Source organism: Athene cunicularia, assembly GCF_003259725.1.
Source record: "Athene cunicularia isolate RWA chromosome 13 unlocalized genomic scaffold, athCun1 chr13_part1, whole genome shotgun sequence".
NCBI lineage: Eukaryota > Metazoa > Chordata > Aves > Strigiformes > Strigidae > Athene > Athene cunicularia.
The window spans coordinates 12,047,610-12,071,087 of NW_020799117.1; the positions used below are offsets into that span (position 1 = coordinate 12,047,610).

The window sequence follows — 23,478 nt, forward strand, 5'->3', positions numbered from 1 at the left end:
CATCCCCGGAGCGCTCGGGGGGGGTGGGCGCTGCCCGCCCCCCGCTGCACGGAGAGGGATGCTCGGAGCCCCCGAGGCAGCGGTGACGGCTCGAGGGCAGGCAGCTGCCCGGGAGGAGAGCTGGAGAATGCAACCTGCCCCTACTCCCTCCGCCTGGTCCAGCGCTGCCCCGAAATGCTTGGGTTTGGTCTTGGAAAATTCCCGTGTTCCTCTGATGTTTCAGGCTGGGGTGGGGAGAGATAGAGGCTTCCCCAGCTTGAGGGCAACCTCCCAGAGCAGCTGCATGCTCTGGTAGATGCTGGCACAGGGACCAGTGACACCCCAATGCCTGCACACCCCCGAGCTACAGGGCATCTCTCCGGGGCTCAGGGGGGGGTCTCATCAGGGCTTTCCACCTGCCTCCACTGCAGCCCTTCCTCTGAACAAGGATTTTGCTGTCACCCCCAGGCAGAGGATGCTGGGCTTGTCCCACAGTCCTTGATGGGCATCCTTCTGCCTGGACACCCCTGAGGCACCCAGAGGGGCACAGGAAAGTGTCTCCTGCTCCCCTAGCAGCCAATGCCATGCCACAGGCAGGGGCAGCAGCCAAATCTGCAGAGGGCAGGGGTGACAGCTGTCAGGGTAACATGCCCCTGTAAGGCAGATGAAGGTCCCATACCTTCTCACATGCATTTGCTTGCTGTGCCAAGCCCTGCTCCCCTCCAGTGCAGCAGCGGGCATATGCCAGGAGGGGCTGTTCGCCCTACCTGGTGTTTGCAATCACTTGTTAGCTGGATCCTTGCCCAGCAGAGGCTCGGGCTGCCCTGCCAGCCCCTCTCCCTGCTCCCACTGCAGGCACCCAGGGCTGCAGCCACTGAAGTGGGCACCTGGCATGTTGCAGTCCTGCTGATGGTTGAGCACAGAGGTTGGCACTGGCTGGGTGGGTGGCAGAGGGCAGCAGAAGAGCCGCCCTCCCTGTGCTGCTGCTTGTGCTGTCTTGCTTTTATCCTGCCAAGCCACCTCTGCCCTCCCTTCACTCTTCACCTCCTCCTCCGCCTCCACAGGCAGGTGGCCTGGCAGCATCCCTCCCCTGGCTGGGATCTGGGTCTGGCTGAGCTGTGTGCTGGTCTGGTGTGGGCTGTGCTGTGTATTCTCTTTCTCAAGGCCTTCTGCCTGAGAGCGAGCACTATCTGTGATGCTTTGGGAGCTGCTCCATCCTCTTCGGTTTCAGTTAGAGCAGAGAATGCTCCCTGAGAATCAAATGGCATGAATTGGCTCCATTGTTTCATACTCTCTGCAGGCAGAGGGGAGAGGGGAGTGGGCTGTGCTGGGCAGGGCATGGGTATTACACACCAGGAGCTGCAAGTGTCTCTGGCAGAGGTGCCTGTGGCTTTGCCCACTTCTCCTCCCATCCCCGTCACTTTTAAACCAGCTCTCCCTGTCACAGAAATGTCTCTTGTTCAAGCACTGCAAAAACACTCTTTGTACTTTGAATAGGACTCTTGAACATGAGGCAATGTGCCAGGCACCAACAGCCAAGGCAGGGAGGGAACAGCTAGCCCTGGCAGCAAGGAGCAGAAGCGGAGGTGGCAAACCCTGCTCTGCCCTCAGGGACCAGCCCCTGTGCAGTCCCAGTGCTGGGTAAGTGCTGCCAGGGCCCTCTCTGCAGTTGGAGCTCCCCTTGCCTCCACCCTGGCCCTGCACGTTGTCGCTGGTGTTTGGACACGTGTGTGTGGCAAGTCCCTGCCTGCCACACGTGGGTGTCTGCCAGCCGGCTCCTGGCTTGCAGTGCTTTATGGTTTTATGGTTTTGCAGTGTCATCTACATCTCACTTGTAAATGCAGATGGCTTGAGTGTCCCCAAGGACTTGCTGTGGGGTGCCCACAGCACAGGGGAGGGAGCACAGGCACTGAGCAAGGTTGGGCATTGAAGCAGTGGGCCCAGAGTTGCCCTTGCCATAGCCTGTCCCTAACACCCTGCCACGCCCTGCAGAGTGTCCTGCCGAGATGGCAAGTGCCCCGGAGGCAGAGGACAGGCCCGATGCTGAGGACACAGCTGAGACTGAAGAGACCACCTACGAGGAGGTGATGCCCTGCAACAAGATGGAGCTGAGCCAGCGGCTGGCTGTGGAGGAGCTCATCACCACTGAGGCCAGCTATGTCCACAACATCCAGCTCTGCGTGTCGGACATCAGGGCACACCTCCAGAAGAAGCAGGTGAGTCGAGGTATGTCCCCCTGCCCAGGGGATGGGGACTGCAGGGTGAATCTGTTGAGAGCTGTGGGATCACTGCAAGGAGGTCATCATGTGTTCACCTTCCACCTTCCTGGGCTCCCCCCAATCAGCCAAGGTCTTGGGTTGGGTGGACACTGGGTCTGACCCCATATAGCCATCCTATGGCTTTAACCCTGCATCTGTAACATGGAAGGGCCTCATTGCCCCACTCGGGAGCACAGCCAGGTCTCAGCATCCCCAGTGCCTTCTGAAACAGAGCATTGCTCCAGCTCCTCAGCTATCATGTGGGGCAGCTGGAAGGATGCAGGTGCTTGGGAGGGCAAATTCCTTCAGAACACACAGTCCACCTCTGATATATTTGGCTTACCCTGGGGCATCTTTGTTCCCTTCAGCTGCCTGATCTTGACCTGGAGGGACTCTTCTCCAACACTGACGACATCCTCCACGTCTCTATACGGTTTCTGAAGTGTCTTGAGGCCACGGCTACTCAGGAGCACGAGCAGCTGCTCTGCATCAGTAAGTGGTGCAGTGCCAAGAGCTGACCCGCACCCACCCATGCCTTTGCTGGTGCTGGCAGTGCCACTACCTGGCACTGTGCCCGGTTTCAGCCCCCAGCCCACTCTTCCTGACACCTCCTGCCCCTCCCTTGGCTCCGGGAAGTGTTGCTGCCTGCACACCACCATCCACAGGCAGCCACCCATGCTCACCCCACAGGGGCAAGGCAGACCCGTCCAACCTGCAGAAAGTGAAGGGGTGGGCAGCATCAGGCCCAGCTTAGCAGAGGTGCCCCGAGTGCAGAGCACTGCCCCAGCACGTTTGGCTGGCAGTGCTCTGCTGGCTTCACCCTTCCAGCAGGCTGGGGAGAAACCTCTGCCTTTCTCTGAAGCCATAGGAAAGGACCACCCTTTCCAGCCTCACTCTCCTTCCCCAGGCACCGTCTTCCAGGAGTTCAAGGAGGAGATGGAGACCGTCTACAAGATCTACTGTGCCAGCTATGAGCATGCCCTTCTGCTGGTGGAGAGCTACCGTAAGGACCCCAGGCTGCAGGAGGAGATCTTGGAGACCCTGAATGCGACAGTGTAGGTACCTGCTGCTGAGGCCACCACCTCCCTCTGCTCGTTTTACCTACTGGTCTTGCCCTTGTCCTCTCTGGACAAGCCACCAGGCTGAGTGTAATATCACGGCCATCATCTTTGTGGCATTGCCTGGTGTAGTCCATGGCAGCCTGTCCTGCATCCTTGGGGTCACTTGCCAAAGGGGCACTACAGGTTTGGTGATATTTTATGGTGGACCCCAAAACAAGGGATGGGGTGGCACCCGCAGCTCCTGCCTGCTCCACAGCCTGAGGCTGTGCCCAGGGAGGGCACATATTTATTTTCCAGCTTGACCAGAGAGATAGGCTGGTCCTGGGGGACCTGCCAAACCCCTCCCGAACTACTGGGGGGTTCATAAACGTTGTCGGGGCCAGAAGAAGCAGGAGTGGCAGCAGACGAGCTACTGGGATTTGCTGCTCTGTTTCAGGGTACAGGTGATGTGACTCCCAAATGAGCAATGCCTTGTGTGCAGGGGAGTCCTGCCTGCAGTCTGCCTGCACTTTGCCCTCACCCTCCCTCCCTGTTGCCCCCGGAGCAAGCGCTGATCCCGTGCCTCCTAGCTAGACAAGGGCAGCACTGTTCAGGGAGGCAGGGTGCCCTCCCGGGGCTGGCACTGCCTTCGTGGCTGGCAGGGATACCGTCCCCCTGCCAGCACTCCCGGGGGGGGGGGCCCTGCAGCTGGCAGGGAGTAGGGGTTCACAGCCAGTAACCCCCCGGCAGCTGCTGGGCACAGCTTCCCTGTGGGTCCATGGCAGCAAAGCTCCCCTGCAGCTACAGAGGTGCTGCTTTCTCCCCAAAATGCTCGCAGAGAAGCTGGGAGGAGTGGCAGGGCAGGAGGGCAGCCCTCCACACCGACCTTGAGTGATTCTGCTCTCCACCAGGCCTCATACAGGTGCGTCAGACCTCAGCTTCTTCCTGGTGATGCCAGTGCAGAGGGTCACCAAATACCCGCTGCTGCTGGGGAAGATCCTGGAGAACACCCCCACCAGTGCCAGCGCCTACCCGGCCCTGCAGGCAGCCGTCCGTGCCATGTCCCAGGTCAACGCCAACATCAACGAGTACAAACGGCGCAGAGAAGTAGGTGAGCGGGCAGGGGGCACGGTGCAGGCAAGGGGCACGGCGTCTGGGAAGCCCCAGCCCAACCCCAGCTGTCTCCTTTTGGTGTTGCACTAATTCCCACTTAAATCAGTTCAAAGCTGTCCTGCCCTCTGCCCATCCTGCCTGGTGGAGCCACAGACTCATGCAGGCAGCTCCTGGCACTGCTCTGGTCCTGCAAATGCCACGCTGGGCAAGACCTGAAGGCTGCAGGAGCAGGGTGGCAAGAGGGGGCTGAGCACAAAACCAGTCTGTCTGCATTCCTGGAGCCGGGGAATAGGGAGGAACAGTTCTGCCCTTGGGATAGGAGAAATAAGGCTCCCCACAAATGGGAGCTTACTCTTCTTTTTAGTTTTCATAGTACCATATACATAATACCCTGGGGCTGCCCTTCTTTGATGTGGATTGTGCTTATCCTATTGATCGTGACTTGTCAGCTCTGGAGCTGGTGCTGCTTACTCGCATTGCCCACTCAGGCTGCTGATGATGCTGCCCTGAAGTTTCCTCTTCTGATCTTTTTTTCTTCCCACCTTGTGTGCCCCGACTCGAGGCAGCAACCAAATACAACAAGGCCGAGCACCTGACACTGCGGGACCGCTTTGCACGCCTCAACACACACTCCATCGCCAAGAAGACCACGCGGCTGAGCCGGCTCTTCATGCACGAGGCCGGCATCGTGCCCAAGGTGGGCAGCCTGCACCCCACTGCCTCTCCTTGAGTCGTTCCTGGGGCTTTCTGCTGCCTCCCGAGACACCCCTCCAGCGGGACGGGGAGAGCAGAGCTGAGGTGGCGTGGCCAATGCTGACACCCAGTGGTGGCCCATGCTGTCACATGAATACAGTCCCATTTTCGAGCAGCCTAAAGGTGGATCCTGGTCCCCAGTCCCAGAAGGGTAGGAGGGATGCAGGTACACACCTTGGTCCCTGCCTCAGAGTGCTGCAGGGCCCCAGAGGACCCACAGGATCCTCAGGCACCCCAGCAAAAGGAAAGTCACCCAGGTGTTCCCATCACCACAACCACCCTGAAATTCTTGTTTCTGCATGCATCCCAGGCACCCTAGATCTTGCTCTTTTTCAGATTCGTGGGGCCTCTCAGGGTCTCCCCTGCCTGTCCCCAGCACTGTGAGCTTCAGGCAGGTGGCTGGCTGCTTTTTTTGTTGGCACCCAGCGAGGGGCATCAGCCCTGCCTGAGGAATTGCTGGCCTGCCCGTGCTTGGGATAAGCTGCCCCTTGCCTTGCAGACAGAGGACAGGGAGTACGATGACTTGGAAGAGAAGTTCCAGTGTGTGGTATCCAGCGTGGCTGTGCTGAAGGAGAACCTGGCATCCTACCTGGGCCACTTGGAGGTAAAACCTTGATAACTTGCAGGGGGTTGGGCTGATGCAGGCCTCAGTTTCTGTTTCTTGGGGTTGCAAAATACTTTCAAGCCCTGTGGAAACCAGTGTCACTTGGAGATGTTCAGTGACTTGCATCTCTCAGCTGAGGATACTGTGCCAGGGGCTTTGCACAACACTCAAGGGTTGCTTGGGTCCAGCCGAGCTTAAAGTCAAGGCTTCATTGACACAATCTGAGCTGAGTGACATTTGAGAGTAATCAGTCCTTGAAATGATCATTATTTCAAGGCATTAAATAGCTAAGAAGGCTAAGTGGTGTTGGGAATTTTTGCGTAAACAGACGTAAAGCAGAAGTGTTCCCAAATCAGGAAGACAACAAACTTCCCTTCTGAGATGACCTGGCTGAGTAGCTGCAGTGTTTTTCTCGTGAAAATTCCTTGGGGCATCTAAGGGAAATTAAAGTATGAGCAATGGCAGAACTTGAAATCTCCAGACACTATGTTATCAGGAAAGCCTCAGGAAATGGCAGAGGGTTCAGAAAGCAGCAATTCAAGGCTGGAAAGACCTCATCATGAAAATATTGACAAGGGCTCCCCATACAGGATTGGAAAGCAGGAAAAGGGGACAGAAAGACCCTCTGTAACGCAAAGAGTGGGTAACATAGGATTAGAATAGAAAACATGAGGATTGCAATCTGTATGACATTGAGATGTGGCATTAGCTAGGAGGACAGGGTATGACCATTCCTTGAGACATCGAGTGCTCCTGGGGACCTGCCTGGTGCTGCCCCTTGGTGAGCTGCATCTCTGCAAGCCAACTTCTTGGCTTCAGCCAGGACAGCAAGTGTCTGCAGATAGGCTGGACAGCCTACATAATAAGCTGTGGTTAGGAGTCATGTTGGGGCTTGGATGCAGTTTCAGGGAAGGTGGTGGTGGGGGAAGGTGGGGCTGCATGCATGCCCTGTCTCTCCCTCTTTGAAAGTTTCTCAAAGGCATCCTGATGAGCTGATGAAGACATGTTCTCATAGGGCAGAGGCAGCCTGGCCTCTCTTTGTGCTGGCTGGAAGTTCCCTCCTGTGCATCTGTCTGTACCGGTGCCCCCACCACAAGGAGAGGCAAATCTTGGTGCATACAAGATCATCATAGCCACCACTGCTTGTATAAGAGCCCCTGTAGGGTTGAGGAAGAGCACACAGGTCTCAGAGCTGCTGCCTTCTGCTCAGAGGGTCATAGAATCACAGAAAAGACCTTGAAGATCTAGTCCAACCATTAACCTAACACTGACCTCGATCAGGGTCAGTCCCTTTCGCGTTTTATGCTTCTGACTCCAGTCCCTCCCACGGCAAGGAGGACTACAAAGCAAGGGTCTCCTAAACATGACCACAGGCAAAAAGACAGGATTAAGGACCAAGATCAGGGCACTCCGAGAGGCCCATTGCAGCCATGGTTGATGAGAATCAAACAGAAACTGTGCTCCAAGGGGCAGTGAAGCCCAGGAGGAGCAGGCTGGGCTTCCCTTGGCACCAGCAGCAGGCTGGGACTCTAGGAGCTCAGTGGTCCCTTCTCAGGGTCTAGAGGTGGTAGGTCAAAATCTGCCTCTAGGCAGGAAGGAGGCTGCTGCCCACAGAATTAACATTAGAGCAGTCTCTCAAAGCAGAGGAAGGTCTCTACCCAAACCATCCCTAGCTGCTTTCCTTTCCCACCAGTCTTCCTCTCCATGCAGAGGCAGGGGGAAGATTTTGTACACAAATACAAAAAACTCCATGGAGATCCTGGAGCAGCAAACCCAAGCATCAAAGCACCAGGCAACATCAAGCTGGGGCAGCCTTGGCCACCTTGCTGGAGTAGGAGTGCTTTTTCAAGCCAGCACATGACCTCTGCTCAAGGGGAAAGGTTTGTGAACACCTAAGTGAGCTCTCTAGCTTGCAGACAAGAGCACCAGCCCCCCCGGGCTGCTAGCGCAGAGCACTCAGGCTGGGACATTGGCATGACTTTAGGAACACAGGGATAGGTTACAGATGGGTTAGCTAGGGTTGGACAGCTTCTGCAGGTCAAGTCTGATGGCTTTCTCCCTTCCAGGCATTCCTGTTGCCCACCCCACACAAGTGTGAGCTGCAGATCAATGAGGGACCTGCCCAGCAGTACCGCCGCTTTGCAGAATACCTCCATTGCACTGTTTTCCCAGAGTTTGTGAGTGCTTCTTCCTTGTATACCTCCTTCAGTGTTGCAGCCAAGCACTGCTCTCACACCTTCTGCCAGGATTCAGCAGGGGCTGGCTCCAGGGCAGGGCAGCCAAGAGCCAAGGGGAACCCCAAAGCAGGCAGTATCCTCACCAACAGGCACAGTCCCCTGGGGCCTCAGCATGAAGGGGCAGGTAACAGGGGCCATCAGCAATCCCAGACACACAAAGTGAAGAACCAGCTCTAGGGTCCAACCAGGAAACAAAAGGAGACAGAGCCAGACACATGGCTACAGCACAACTCTAATCTAGGGCTGGAGGCAAACTGCAGGGTCCATCTGACAGACTTATCCAGGAGCTGAGCTACCTACAGCAGAAGTTCAACATCCACCCAGGAGACAGAGGCAGAAACCAGCTCATCCACAGCAATGCTTAAGTAGCAGCTGAAGGCCCTTAAATGGGCTGTGAGCAGGGGTGCGGGTGATGGCCCCATGTGAGGCTGGTCTGGGCCATTAAAGACTTTTTGTGCCTTCAGGGCCCTGACATGTTCATGGCCAGCCATGCAGGTAGGGCTGCAGCTGAGCACAGGATGGTGGGAAACCAGGTGTAATGTTTGACTCATACATGGTGTTTGCCACCAAACCTCAGCCCAACCTAGCCGCGCCTTGTGGGCATCCGTATTTGCCTTTGGGAGCCCAAGAGTCCCCCGTCTGTCTCCTTCCACCACCCCTACTTGGTTCTCCAGGACTCCCTCTTGGCCAGTGGTTGCCACCATGAATGCAGTCAGGGAGGTTTTCTGAGAAATGAAGAGTGTGGCAGGGCAGCCTGAACCCCACCCCTGGATGCCAGCATCCCCAGGGAGTACCAGCACAGGGAGGGAGGGTAGCTACATGGGATAATCACACAGACCCTGGGCTGAGGGCCTCCATCAAACCAGGATGCTATGACCTGCATGGGACACTCACTGCAGCACCCACCTTGGCCCATGGGACCTTGCGTGTGAGGGCCCTACCCCATCATTTTCGTGGAGCACAAGTTTTGAATTGTGGCATGCATGACTGCTGTCTACCAAGGGTTTGCTTTGGCTGGCAACCTGTGTGCCTTCAAGGAAGGATGCCCCAGATGCTCCCCACTCCATACAAGCCCTTCAATGCATCCCTGAGCCTCTTCTGTGTAAGACAGTGCCCCATGCAGATAGCTGGGCCTGTCTGGGAGGGTTCATGTGGAGACTTGGGTTCTCTCACCCCACAGAAACAACGGCTGGACAGGCTGGTCTGCCAGCCCCTCTGCAGCCTCTCAGACATGCTGGTGGGGCCACAGCAGCTGGTCAAGAAGCGACTGGACAAGCTGCTGGACTATGAGGAGATCCAGGAACGCAAGAGTGAGATGGGCAGCGTGACATACGATGAGGAGGCAGCCATGAACACCTACCTTGCCATCAATGCCTTGCTCGTGGCCGAGCTCCCACGGTTCAACCAGGCGGCTCTGCAGCTCCTGGGGCAGATAGTGTGCTCCCTCAGCACCCTGCAGCGGGACTTGGCTGCCCAGATCCTGCACCAGGCAGAAAAGGAGTTAGAGCAGGTGAGAGTGAACCCTTGGCATGTATGCCCAAACCAGCACACATGCTGAGCCAGACCTGCCTTCTTCAGGCTTGGGACATCACTTGAATGGCCGGGCACTGAAGGTTTACTGTAGTCCAAGCCTGCCCTTGCAGACACACAGCTCCCTGTCTAGCGTATGTAAGGGATCTCCTCCCTTTTGACTGGAGGAAGGAAAATTGTACCTTCACTGCCAGGAACTGTCCTGCTTGCTCTTTGAGGACACCACTGGTAACTTATTGATGTGCTGTGTGAGAGATCAGTGTTAACTCTGAGCTCCTGAGAGCTTTGTGCTGGGAAGGCAAGGGGGAGAAGGACAACTCCTGGCCTGAGGAACGATCATCCCTTGAACCTCCAGGGATATCTCTCAGGACTCCTCACTGCACAGCTCGCTCTGAGCCTGACATTTGCAAACGTGGTGGGTCAGGTCAGTCCAGAGCCCTGGCGCAGAGCATGGCCCTGGCCTGACACATGACCAAGGTGAGAACAAGATGCAGCTACATGGAGATATCCTCTCAGGCACTACTCATGAGGGTGGATTCCCCTTGATTGGTCTGGGATGCTTATGCTGCAGACATCTACCTTGGAGCTACATCCACCTGTGTCCCTTTTTAGTCAGGTGGGATGGACTGTGGGCTTGGGGCAGGACAGCAGGACCCAGGGACTGCTGCGGTGGGCTGGGTACAGCCCAAGAGCCCCACGTGTGACTGCCCTGCCCCTAGCAGTGGCTCAAAGCCAGAGAGCAGCAGCTCCCCCTGCCAAAGGGAACCACATCCTAGATGCAAGGTGTGTCTCTAGTGACAAGGTCTGTTCTTTTTCTTTCTCGCCTCTTTTCTTCCTGCTCCTTTTCTTTTGACCCTACCCACAGCTCTTCCCCTCTCCAGGGCTCGCTCTGATCTCTGGGTCTGTCTTCACAGATGCCCCATGGCCGCATGCCTCTGCCTAGTTTCTGGAAGATGGTGGAAGACACCCTGCAGCAGTCTGGTGCTCAGCTCCGTACCTTCTGCCAGACATTTGAGACAGTCACACCAAGCCCTGTGACACAGGTAGGAGCTGAGAAGGGGGTGTCTCAGGGCACCTGGATGAAGAGGTAGGAATGTGGCTTCCCAGTGCAGCACATCTCCTTGGGGGGGGAGGATGGCTCAGAAGGTACCACAGGACATTGCCACAGCCACAGTATTTCCCCCAAGCCTCTAGCAGCAGCTGGCTGGGAATAACCAGGGATGAAACAGTCTCAGCTCTTCTGGTTCTGGACACTCATCTCCAAACCAGGAGGTAGAGCAGATAGCATGAAGGAGTTTCTTCTCTAACCTGTCACTGGGATGTGATCCTGCAGAAAGGAGGGCACACGTACATGGAGGGCCTCTATCTCTTGCGTGTCTCATCAAGTGCTCTTGTGTCTCTTGCTCTCCAGCAGCCTCTGAACCCCGCTGAGGAGCGGAAGGTTCTTTCCCTTGTGAGCAAGCACGGCCCAGACAAACTTTACCAAGTGACAAGCAACATCAGTGGCAGCAAAGACTTGGACCTGACCTTGCAAAGGGGACAGATTGTAGCTCTGCTGCAAAGTGTGGACACTAAGGGAAATACGAGCAGATGGCTGGTGGATGCTGGAGGTACTGTGAGTGCTATGGGCGGCCTCTCCCCGACTCAGCACCAGAATCAGAAACCAAAACTGAACCACTTCCTCATCTTGGATGAAACAGCAGGCCATTGCCTACCGGGTCCTCCCTTCCAGGGTTTGCTCAGCCCAAACCCACCTCTGCATTGCCAGCTGCACCCGTAGCCATTAGCTGTAAAGTTCAGGTTTCTCCATGAGGGAGCACTCGTGGCTCATCATGGCTGGGAAAGGAGAACTGTTCACACAGAAACGTCTTGAAAGCCCTTTTCAGGGGGGGTTGCTGCTGGATATCCCCTAGTGATGGACTAGTTTGAACAGGGCTGCTGTGCCATGACAGGCAACAGCCAAGCTATCATTCCTCTCTCCTCCAACCAGTCCTACATGTGCCGGGCAGTGGGGCCCCATGACCTGTGTATGTGCGTGTCCTCCAGGTCCCCGAGGGTTTGTGCCTGCTGGAAAACTCCAGCCCTATTGCCCGGTACAAAGCCAGCAGCCTGGGATGCAGATGCCAACCCTGGAGAGCAGCACAGAGAGGAGGAGACATTCATATGCGTCACCTGAAGCTCCCAGGCCCCAGGTGGCCACCTTCACCCCAGCTTTCCAGGTGAGAGTGAGGGACACCCCCTGTGGCCATTCCTAGCAACCCCACCAGCTCCACGTTAGTCACTGTGTGTGCAGCGTGTGGGTGGGAAGGACCTGCTTTTCCAGCACACATGTGGTCATACATGTGCAGCCACGTGCCTAGCAGGGGAGCATCAGAGCCCTGGCTCTGTGCCCCACGAGGCTGATGTCTGCCTTGCTGGGACATGGGGTGGACAGAGCAAGTCCTTGGTAGGGTCCCCAGTGTCCCTCCATCAATGGCAGTACTGCTCTGCCTTCTTGGAAACAACCTCTGTGTCCCCTCTAGGTCCTGTCCTGCCATATATGTCCTTTCTCCCTTTGACTCTCATGTCCAGCAAGGGCTTTCTCCCTCCTCCTGACTTTCACAGGTGGTCGCCGGCTTCTCCTTTGCAGCCAGGAGTCCGCAGGAGGTGAGCCTCCAGGCAGGGCAGCCTGTGGTAGTGCTGGAGCCACACGACAAGAAGGGGAGCAAGGAGTGGAGCCTGGTGGATGTGAACGGCCAGAGGGGCTATGTGCCCTCCAGCTACCTGGTGACTGTCCCTGTGCAGGAGCCCACGGGCTGGAGCTTGCCTGTGTAAGCATAGCCAGCCTGGCACCCAGGGGCACAGGGTTCATTGGGTTCATCGGATGAGAGCCATCCACTTGGCACCTGAGTACTCAGCATGGGAGATGCTGGAGGGGGGCAGCCATGGTGGCCCTGGGCCGGGAAGGCAGTGGGAGGCTGCTGGCAGAATATGGCCGAGAGTATGTGGGTGCAAGGGGTGGCAACTGTGAGGCACATTTTGATGGGTAGGCATGAGGGTGCCGTGTCCCATACGTGTTTGCACAAAGGAAAGGAACATGAGGGAGTGAGGGCAGGTGGCTGCAGTTTTCCTGGGATTTGCTGAAATCCATGTCGATGACAAAAGTTTCCCTAGGGTTGGTGAGACAGCGTTGTCCCCAGTTAGATCAGGACTAAGCTGCAAAGGCTGCAATGCTGCAGAGGGGGTCTTCAGCCTGGCATGGAGCGTCTGCTGCTCTTGGGAAGGGGCTCTCAGGGGACTTGTTGGTTTGAGGGCAGAGACAGAGGCGGAGCAGCCCTGGAGACATGACTCCCCACTCTGCACCAGGGTGTCACGCCTGCCTGGGTGCCCACCCTGATGTGCCGTTGTGGTCCCTTCGGCAGCGCAGCCTTCATGTCCTGCTAAAGGGCACCACAATGCACCCAGTCACCCCGTCAGTGATGGGAGGTGCCAGGCTGAGCACTGTGGCTGGGGTCCTCCCCAGCCCTCCTGGCCACCGAGCACCACTCCTGGCCTCAGTTTCCCCCCACAGCACAGTGGGGCTGATGCTACTGACCCATTTGAGAGGCGCTTTGAGTTCTGGTGACAAGAAGTGCTCTGTCCACCACCGATGCTATTTCGTGTGACTGTGATGCCGACATTATACTATATTACACTCTTTCTCTGCCCACTCTGTGCAGATGAGCTCGACCCCATGCATGGAGCCATGCTGTGGGGCTGCGCAGTGCCTATGGCAGCCCAGTGTGGTGGCAGCACTGCCCAGCCTGCTTCCCACTGTGCCTAGTCAAGGGCACTGAGCACTGGTTTTGGGATGCTGGCAGGCCAAGGAGGGGTTTTGCTGCTGTCACTGAGTGCACGTCCTTGGCCAGTGTGAAGGCAGCCTGAGGCAGGACAGCTGATGGTGGCTGTGTGAGCACAGCCGGGCCAGGGCAGTGGCTGGAGAAAAGTTGTGCAGTGTTTCTCTCCCCGCCAGCGCTGCTCAGGGAAGGGGATGAGGAGCACAGCTCCCGGGGCTCTCAGGACTCCCTGTCCCCCTTGCTGACCCATGCCAGTTTCCAGCGATTTGACACACAGATGCTCTCTAGAAGCACAGGCCCCATGGAAGAGGTTTTTGGGAGAACCAACCTGTGTCGGTTTGTCCCTGACCTAAGGCTTAGTCTGAGGATGAGACCGTGCTCCCTCCCACTGCTGCCCAAGGCATCACAGCTCTGTGCCTTGGTTTCCCCATGGCTTGCTCTGATGTTGGTGGGGCTCAGGGCAGGGAGCTGTGCCCATGGCAGCAGTGACATGCTGTCAGAGGGGAATTCAGGAGCTCCCGGCTGCAGCCCTCAGGGACTGGCACTGCGCTACCTCTGCGGGAGAGCTCAGCCACTCTGCCCACCCCTCGCCCACCACGGGCAGTGGAGCACGGAGGCACCCGCTGGTGCAGCAGCCTGGCGTCGTCCCGGCTGCCCTGGGCACCTGCTGCTTCCCACATCAAAGGCGCGATGGCCCGGCTGGCGAGCGCTGGCACGTCGGCTCCAGTGCCCTGCCTGGCAGGGGGGCAGCACGCTCGGCCGCCCACGGGCTCCCAACGGGACGTGCTTTGGCGGCACAGTGGCTGGGCCAGGTTCCCGCAGTGCTGCCCTGCAGCTGTGGCAGTAGGCTGGGTGGGTGGGCAGAGGTGGCATGTCCTCACCCAAGCTTGCGCTATGTGGGGAGGGATGGGGTGGGTGCCAGGCAGGTGAGGCAGGCCCCAGATGGTGCTCTGCTTTCACTGTGTGCCCTACATGTGGGTCCAGATGCCTGGTTTGGGGCAGAGCTGCTTTGTGGGGCTCACCCTCCTCCATACCTGCAGGGTCCTGGTGCTTTTATCTGCGGGGAGGATGGGGGCTTGCTACCTCCACCCAGGTGCCATTGAAAGTCCTGGGCAAACGCTCACCCAGCTAAACCTGGGTGGGGATGGCATCACCAGAGCTGGGGACATTGCCTGGGGATGCTCCCAGCCTGGGGAAGGGCCGATGTGCTCCTCAGCCAGGGAAGTGGCAGGCTGGGGGCACGAGGTCTGATGCGCAGGGGCTCCTTTTCTGAGGCTTGGCTGCCCAGTCCCAGCCCTACAACGTCAGGGTTTACACCTCCAGCTCGGTGCTGATGGCTCTTCCAGATTTTTCCGTTGCTAATCAAATCACATCAGGTCATATTTGCTTCCCAGGTCGCCTTCCTGCCAGCTCAGTGGGGTGCAGATGCAATCAGCCCTGCACCAGCACAGGCAATGGCAGGAGTCAGCAGCTCAGGCAGGTCCTGCTCCACAGCCCATGGGTGCCCGGGACCCTTCAGAGGGTGAAAGGTGACAGCAGGACAAGGAGAGCAAGAAACTCCTGCTGCCTGTGACCTGATCTGCCTGCTGGAAGGAGACCTGGGGTGGACAGGACTTGATAGGTAGCTTATAAAACCGGTTGGGCTTTCTCTGTCCCACTCATCAGGACTCTGGATTTCATGTGCTCCCCTTTCCCTCCTTCCAGCCACCACTGGTGCTGCCTGCACGTCAGTGCTGGCCAGAAGGAGCTTGTTGCCCTGCTTGCAGCTGGCGTGGGGAACACAGGCTGTTGCGAGGTGTCCTAGATCCTGCTGCTTCTCCTAGGTCCCTGCTCTACCCATCAAATGTCCATCTACTAGCACTTGCCAGGGCTGGCTGGCATGAAAGGCAAGATGGAAACATCCCGTGCACATTCCACCAGATGTACATGAGCATGTCACATGTCAGTGTTCTGCAGGAGGTGGCAGCACACTGGGGACACGCTGCTTGTGTCGGGCACTGGCCGCCTGTTCCCTGCCAGGTAACATGATTGTGCTCCGAGCTGGGTGCAGCCAAGGCACCAAGAGGCTCCTTGGTGAGCTGAGCCAGCCAGCACCAGCACTCTGCCCAGTGGTGGTGGCACTGGTGCCCTGCCTACCCCAAGGTCCTGGTGTCAGCTGAAGCACACTGTGGACTTCCTTGCTAGGAAGAGGGAAATTAGCTCGCGTGGCTCCTTCGGTCTTTGGACCCAAAGAAGTGAGCTGGGCTCTGCAGTACCCACCAGTCCTGTCGCCACCCTCGATGGCTGTGGGACCTTCCCCACATGGTCTGTCCTCAGGACATGGGCTAGTACTGGGCTGCAGGACACGCGGTGCTGACATCCCTCACTTCTCCCATGATTTCACCCAAACTCATTGCACCTGCTGCTGCCCGCAGCCTGCAAGTGCCCCCTCAGAGCCACTGGAGGGTACAGGGCTCTTCAGCCTAAACACGAGGGGGAATAAAGGGCACAAGTGTGCCTTTAAATAGCCTGCCAAGGACAGGTTCTCCCAGGAGGAATGCTCTGGCTGGCCTGGTAGAACATGCTTGTCGCCGCCGGCATGGGGGCACAGCTGGGCAGGGACGGCTCCTCGCCGGGAGGTCAGGTGAAGGTTAGGCATCGCCCTGGCTGGGCGCCACTGTGCCGTGGCTTGGCACTGCGATAGCAGAGCCATGCAAGGGGGAGGGAAGTGCATGCCAGGCCGGGGACAGGCCATGCCTGGGGCTGCTCTGCAAGGTGGCAGTGGAACCAGGCAGGCGCAGCTGCCTGCACCCTGACGGCTGGCCTGCAAGGGGTTTGGCACCAGCACAGCCTGGCTACCGGAGCAGCCTGCTGGGCAGCTCGTGTTGTCCAGGAGCAGCTGCTGCACTCCTGTCCAGGCTGATTCATATCCTGGACATACAAGCATTTGGATACCATCCACCTGCGAGGTGTGACAGCACACAGTCATGTCCCTGGGGTGCAGGGTGCCAGCCTGGATGCGTGCCAGAGAGCAGGGTGGTGGCAGCTCAGACCCTGCTCTCCCCTGCTTTGCTGGGGCATGCCAGTCCTCGACCACACGGCAGTGGCCATGGGCAGGGTGGGGAGACACAAAGAACATCTCCAAATGGAGACACCTGGGTCACGGGGAGGATGGCTGTGTGCTCAGGTGTCATTGTGCCCGCTGGCTCTGCTGGGATGCTCAGGTGGCAGGGAAGCACAAGAGGAAAGCAGCTGCCAGGAAAGCCTCAAGCCCTAGCTCCCAAATCCAGACCCATCCCCTCACCATGGGGTGCCAGAAGGGGAGTAAGGGGTGCAGCAGGGCTGCAGTGGGCAGGGAAGGAGGGGAGCAGGGGGGACCCAGAAGGAGCGGGGTGGTTCGAGTTCACTATCACTGCCAAGCAAGAGCTGGCTCCCGCTGTTCCCAGGCACCCACCCGTGTGTGGGAGCAGGGTGGCCCACGAGAAGCAGCCTGGCCACTGGCAGCCCCTGCTGGCCCTGTTCACCATGCTGCGAGGCCTGAGGGAGGGCTGTGCCCCACAGAGTGGCCCCGGGGCTGCGAGACAGGAGCGGGGGTATGAGCAGCAGCACTCACTCCAGGCTTGCGCAGCCGGCACCCGAATTGTCTAATAAAGTGTGAAATTGCTTTCATGCTCTGCTACCTTTGCTGAGATGGACCGTCATTATGGCCCCCCCCTTCCCAGCCAGCAGCTGGCTGCTGCCGATGTCCCTGCTGTTGCAGCGCTGCCAGATGAGCCCCTGGCTGGAGCTGTGCCTGGCATGGCCCTGCAGGACCACTGTGCCAGGGGCTGCCGGGAGGTACCCGCTGTCGTGGAGATGAGCACCCCTTCCCTCAGCCCCTCCATTGCTCCCACGCCATGTAGAAGCACAAGCTGCTGCAGGTGCATCACCCTGGGCAGGAGGAAATCTCTGCCATGGGGCTGGGGGCTGCAGACCTTCTTCCTTCCTCCCTATCAGACAGCCTGGGGGTGCCAGGGTCAGCTCAGGTCTGAGCCCTGCCCTGGATCTGTGCCGCTGCCAAAGCAATGCCCTTTCCCAGGAAGGGCTGGCAGGTAGCACGCCCATCAGATAGAGCCTGCAGGGAGATAGGGCTCCCTCCGGCTGTGCCAGGAGTGCCAGGAGCTGTCTTGAACCCTTGCTCGGGTGGCGGAGGGCTCCCACCTCAGCAGGGAGAGAGGGGCAGCCTGGCCCCCTCTCACCAGTGGGTGACTAATTGTTCCTGAATCTCCTGGATATGCAGAGAAACCATTCTCCAGCCTTAATGATGATGATCAATCATCCTGCTCCTGCTCCAAGCAGGGGTTGTGGAAGGCTTTCCAGGACTGGGGAGCCAGCAGGGCTGGTGAGGGGAGTGTGGTACCAGCAAGGGGGGTCCCCTTGAAGGGACACGGAGGTTTCTGCTCCAGCGGTGGTTTTTCTGCTGCCCTGCCTGCTAGGAGGGCAATCCGTGCCCAAGTATACCCTGCAGGGGGAAGTGCCAGCTCCTTGATGCTGGTACCATGCTGGTGCACTGAGTCTGTGCAAACTGTGATTTTGGAGGGAAGATGGGGCCAGCTGGGAGCCCAGGCACGGGCTGCTCCCTGCTTCAGAGGGTCCCGCAGGTCCCCATGCCGAGCGGCCAGACATGAGCACCAGGGAGCTGCTGAGTGAGACCTAGGAAAAGGAGCCGCTTCTGGGATTTCTGCAGGGATCGAGATACTTTGCCCCAGGAAAACAGTGCCACATTTTTCCAACCACTGATAAAGTTAAACCCTTGATCTGGTTAAAGATTTAGCCCACAGGGCAGGCCTGGGTAGGACAACAATGCTGTTAGTGCTACCGACTTGGTGACACTTGCCCGGGCAGAGGGGACTAAACCCACTGCCACCCCCCACGCCCGCGGCTCATTCCTGCTGTCAGAACATGTCCCTGCAGCTGGACCCCACTGTCAGAGCACATTCCCGTGGCCGGGTCCTGCCATCTCTGGGCTGCCTCCAGGCCCCTGCATGGGGGATGAAGCTGGAACATCCCCAGGCGCCAAGCTGAGGCTGGGCAGGCAGATGGCACACAGCCAGGGAGGGGAGCATCCTGCTGGGAGCTGCTCTTTCTTCAGTGTAACCTTATAACCCACACCCCCCCGCCGCCGCCTGCCCTGGCTGCAGCTCGGCCCAGTGCCACCAGTCGGGGGGAGGCTTCATGCCACCGGGAAGCCAGCCTGGCCCTGACGTGACATGAGTCAGCTGGAGTGGCTGGGCAATGCTACCCACCACGAATAGCTATGCCAGCATGCCAACCCCCTGCACCATGTGCCCCTGCCCCGCCATGCCCTAGGGGGTCTCCAGACAGGGATACCCAGAGCCAGTGGTCCCAGGGTGATGCATCCTTTTCACTGGGGCTTCCTTGGCTCCATGGCATGAGGGGCTTCATCTGCCTGGCAACAAAAGGCAGATTCCTGTGGGTTCATCCTGTCCCGAAGGTCACTCTGCTAGCCAGAGAATGTCCTGGGGCTTTCCAGAGGTCACAGGAGTTAAGGAGTGAGCGTGGTGGGGAGGAGGTGCAGAGCACCCTCCTGCCTTCCTGCCAGCTCCTGTGACACTCGCCCTTTCCCACTGCCCAGCCTGGCAAAAGGGACAGACACTCACAGCACAGCTCACCTTCCGCGACCCTCGTGCCTGTGTCCTCAGGGTGGCTGCGCCTGGTTGTCGCAGTGGTACTTGGCAAAGGCTTCCCAAATACAACTGTTGATCTGTCTTTAGGATGCTGGTTTCCCCCCAGGATGAGAAGGCAGCCCAGCTCTGGAGCACAGCTCTTCTCCTCTCTCTGTGGGTGAGCAGATGGCCTCCCCTGCCTGGATGGGCTCGCCGCCCCAGGGAGAAGATGTGTGTGTGATCCCTGCGTGCCACCAGGCACTGCCATCACCCCCTGCCTCAGCTGGAGCTGCCGTGGCTGGTCCTGCTCCTGAGCCAGAGGTTTCCTCCCCAGTCTGAGCCCTGCAGCTGCAGCCCTGGGACCTGGTTTCCCTTATTATTCAGAGTGGGCTAAAGGGGCTGTTGAGTCCCAGGTAGCCTGGCCCTGTGGTTTGTAGGCACCGTGGCTCAGCTTCCTCAGCCAGTTCCCAGCTCAGCTGTCTGCTTGCTGGAGGCACGGCCCTGCTGGTCCATGTGCTGTGGCGCTGAGGAGATCCCAAAGGCATCTTTATGTGCAGGTGGGAGATGGGGATGGAGAAGCTGAGGTGAGCACCAAAGGGAAGTGTAATACTGACTTCTGCAGACATGGGACTCAGCTGTCATGACACAGTGGGGGTAGCACATCCCTCTTCTGCACAGGCCCTTTCAAATAGGCCACCAATTCAGCATCAAGAGCCATTTCAAAGACCTCTCCTCACATTAGGCACCAGAGGCGGAAAGGCTGCCTGATTCCCACCTCACCGCCCCGCTGCCCAGAGCCATCCCATCTGCTAGAGAAAACCCAGGCACTGGGAGCAGCCGGGCTAGTAGCACTCTAACCCAGCAGCATTCCCAAGCCCTCTTTCATTAGCATTCCTCCTCTCCCAGCCTGCACAGCCTGTTCCCAACGCCCCGAGTGTTAATTGAATTACTTCCCCCAGAACTGCTGCAGCTTCGAGTACTCGAGCATCTGCATACAACCATGGGCAGCCTGCTCGGCACTGGCTCAGCCCCTCCCCATGCTCCCTGCTTTCCTCACGGGATGAGCCAGCTGCACGGGGAAAAAACGGATCTGGCAATGGCAAGTCCAGGTTGATGTGAAGGTGCAAATGGCCTGACTGCAAAGACTCACAGAACAAAGGGAATGGAGTCAAGTGTAAATCAGAAGCCCCAAGGGCTGTGTGAGCCCCCCAGTAAGGTCTGCAAGTGTTCAGCAGGATGTAGGGCTGGGAAATGTCCTGCTACTGCTAAAGCCATTGCTATGCCCACAGTCCATTGGGCCTCAACCCGAGGCTGTTGCTGCATCTCTACCCAGAGGAGGTGATTTGTCGGTCTAAAATTTGCCTCCTTTGGGCTGCACTGGACTATAACTACAAGTTGCAGACACGAACCCCCTTTGTGTGCCCAACCCACATCCTGGCTGGGATTTACCTAAAACAGCCCTGGGGAGGAACATCTGGGCGGGGATGGGGAGAGGGGTGAGGGAGGAAGGCTGCCTGGTGTTTGTTTTTACTAATGAAGCCCCATAATCAAATAATTTCAATTTTAATTGTAAAGCCAGCAGGCAGATTTCTGTCTCCAGATGGGACGTGATAGGAATAGCTGAAGGCTGGGCACGTTCTGCGGCTCACCTTAATACATGGAGCAAGGCCGATGGGAGCAGTCCTGGGGAAGCTCCCACCCTGCCTCTGAAGAGCCTGGTCCCTGAGGGGTGTGGGGACTGTACAAGCCCTCTTGGCATCATTCAAAAAAAAGGACTGAGGAAAAAAACCTAGGGAAAGATAGGTTCCTTCACCCCAAGCCACTTCTGGGTGGAAGTGGAGGCACATCCAGCCATGGTGCCAGCAGAGCCTGGGGCTGTGAAGCTGAACCACAGCAGTGAGATGGTCCTTGGAGCACCAGGCCAGCGAACTTGCATCCTGCCTGCACCAGCCTGGGACCTTGTCTGGTCCAACCCCCCCATGCCTGGGGGCAGAGGACCAGTTGGATTGGGGATGGTGGCTTTCCTAAGCAGTTGGTAGGCAACATGGGGCTTGAGCTGTGGTCAGCCCTGAAGCCTCTCCTGCTTCTTTGACGTGGGTAAGCTAACCCCAGGGAGGATGTGCTGCCACCGTACCCGGATCTGCGCAGAGGAGGCTGCTTTCATCTCCCGGCTCTGTCAGGATGCGTGAAATCTATTTGTGCCTTCCACTTACTGTCTCATTTTTTGGGTGTTTGGACTTTGGGAAAAGAGAAAAATAAAAAAAAACTGGGTCATTTTCTATTTATTTGGAAGAACTAAGATGTTAGCCTCCAGCTGCAGAGAGCTCTGCTCACATCTCTGTGGGACAGAAAGAACTTGGAAGCAAGAGATGGGGGAGAGGAGAAACCTCCTCCCCACAAAAGAAAATGTGTGTTTTGCCCAGTTTCTTGTTTAGGCTAGGGGGGAACTGGCTGGGGGGGAATGGAGTGGAACTGTTTGTTTCTCTAGATGGAGAAATGCAACCAGGAGGGGCTGGGTTGCTCTGGGACTGATTAACTCTCCCAGACTGGGGGTATTCCCTGCTGCCTGACAGGCCTCAGCAATCATCCAGGGACAAGGGATGGGCAGACAGGTTCCAGCTGGAGGTGTCAGGGGCAGAAGGTCTCCTTTTCTCCCCACCAGAGAGGTTTATTCCTCCCAGAAGAGCACAAGGTCAGAGGTCTGGAGTGGTACAGCATGATCCAGGCAGGTCATGCCAAGTATAAAGTACCTTAGTGCTCTTGTTACTGTGATTGCCATAGCCATAATGGGGCAGAGCCCACCTCTTATCAGGGATGGTTGTTTCTGCTTTCAGCTTCACGGGGTGCTGCCCTCCCCATGCCTGTGGTTGTGCTCCCAGTGCCAACAGCATTTCTGGAATCCCCTGGAAGGGACCCAGGCAGAGGGGGGGGGACGCCGGGCACTGAGCAGCCAACAGCATCCCTCTGGCCAGGCCTCTTTGCTCTTATCTGGTCTCCCTTTTCGTGCTTGAGTCATCAAAGACAAGAGCATCAAATCAGAAATAAAGTAATTAACTTACTAAGCAAATATAGATGAAAATCCTCACTTTATTTTTTTGAAATCAGAGCCCTTGCTTCTCAAGGCTTTAACTGGTGGCTTCCCTCCTCCAGCCTTCCCATGGCCTGGTCTGTTCCAGCCCCATGCACATCCCGAGAGTGAGGAGAGGGGAGACACAGGCACCCATCGGTTTGGCCCACAGCAGCCCATGCACTTGCCATCAATGTGGCACCCCAGCAGGGATGGGGGGGGGAGGCCCATGCTTGCTGTAGTCCCTTGCTGATGAGCTCCAGCTATATGAAACCTCAGTGGCTCTCCCAGCCGGGGCTCAGGTGTGCTGGGCACATCCAGTGGGAGCAACGTGTCCCTCTCCTCCCCCTGCAGCACCCATCCCTGCTGCCATCATGGCACCCTCTGCCTGGGGCTGGGTGCATCCCTGGCAGCTCGTGCCTCCCACATGGCTGCAGCTCGCTCATCCCCATCCCAGCCGATCTGTGCCGATCTGTGATTTCGCTCATCTTCCTCTTTTTTATTTTTTTCACCATGTACAAATGGGAATTAAATTGAGGCCACTAAACTCATTCGCGCTCGCAGCCGTAATGGGATTGCAGGAAGCGTTTCACTACCAGCTCTTCACAGCAGCTGCCTGTCTCTGGCTGGAAAACGGCAGCATGCTCACTCCTGCTGCCAGTGCCTGGCATGCCCCTGCCTGCTCCCTGCCTGCTCCCTGCCTGCTCCCTTGTGCCAGCAGCCGGCACGGGAAAGTAGGGCTGGGGTTAAACCTAACTAGACCAGAACACGTGCAAGCAATTTCTGTCTCGTGTGAGCACGCTAGAGGCCAAAAGGCACCTCTCGTCTCCTGCGTGGGGTCCCGCAGCTATGCCTGGCCCAAAGCCTCATGGCACTGGGTTTACCCAGGGTCTCAGGGGTGCATGCTTGTCTGCACCCCTGCCCCGGGGAGCTGGATGTGCTTCGGCACGGCGGGCCAGTTCTCCCACTGGAGCAGTGCGATGCGTTGCCAGAGGCAGGCTGGCCCCTGCAGTGTGGCTCAGCCTCTGAGGCTGAGGCACCATCACGAGGAAATGGGAATGAGCCAGAGCCAGGGAGGCAGCCATGGGGCACCCGTAACCGGCTCAGGGGCTGGGGGTGCTGGTGAGCACACAGGGCTCCTGCTGCAGGGTGAGCACCCGGCCAGCCCTGCATGACCCACCGCACCGGGGCAGAGAGGAGGCACCATGAGGAGCTGAAGCCCCGGTGGGTGCAGACCCCTGAGAAAGGAGTAGCCCTCAGCTACCATCCCCCCCCCGGGATGATCACTTATTTTTAGCAGGCAAGAGAAGGTGGAGGAGGGATGCTGGGAGACCCGCTCCCCTACCAACCAGGGAAAAAGCCCCCAGAAGTGCCTGTGGACAGCAAAGGAGAGCAGGCATGAGTGTGCTGGGAGGGAACAGCTGCTGGGAATTTAAA

The 23,478-nt window shown here is 57.9% G+C and overlaps 1 protein-coding gene across 3 annotated transcripts; it reads left to right on the plus strand.

Moving 5' to 3' along the window:
- The first annotated feature begins 1,485 nt into the window (after nt 1-1,485).
- Nucleotides 1,486-13,189, plus strand: ARHGEF37 (Rho guanine nucleotide exchange factor 37). Of its 3 annotated transcripts, none has more exons than XM_026858255.1 (13): nt 1,486-1,620; nt 1,972-2,195; nt 2,606-2,729; nt 3,145-3,292; nt 4,189-4,384; nt 4,953-5,087; nt 5,643-5,747; nt 7,814-7,924; nt 9,165-9,494; nt 10,429-10,557; nt 10,926-11,124; nt 11,561-11,733; nt 12,119-13,189. In XM_026858255.1, the coding sequence occupies exons 2-13, from the start codon at nt 1,986-1,988 to the stop codon at nt 12,326-12,328; spliced, it is 2,070 nt and encodes a 689-aa protein (XP_026714056.1). In that variant the 5' UTR covers nt 1,486-1,620; nt 1,972-1,985; the 3' UTR covers nt 12,329-13,189. The 3 variants fall into 3 exon arrangements, with proteins under 3 accessions (XP_026714056.1, XP_026714055.1, XP_026714058.1); XM_026858254.1 differs by having other exon boundaries at nt 1,487-1,620; nt 4,189-4,388; nt 4,957-5,087; XM_026858257.1 differs by having other exon boundaries at nt 1,487-1,620; nt 4,189-4,388; nt 4,957-5,087; nt 10,929-11,124.
- Nucleotides 13,190-23,478: the final 10,289 nt, after the last annotated feature.

What these genes read in the sequence shown, in the direction of transcription:
- ARHGEF37 (XM_026858255.1), top strand. Translation starts at nt 1,986, where the DNA reads ATGGCAAGTGCCCCGGAGGCAGAGGACAGGCCCGATGCTGAGGACACA. An exon ending in GCACTGTTTTCCCAGAGTTT is followed by an intron (nt 7,925 to 9,164) that starts GTGAGTGCTTCT and finishes CTCACCCCACAG; the next exon opens with AAACAACGGCTGGACAGGCT. An exon ending in CCTTCACCCCAGCTTTCCAG is followed by an intron (nt 11,734 to 12,118) that starts GTGAGAGTGAGG and finishes TGACTTTCACAG; the next exon opens with GTGGTCGCCGGCTTCTCCTT.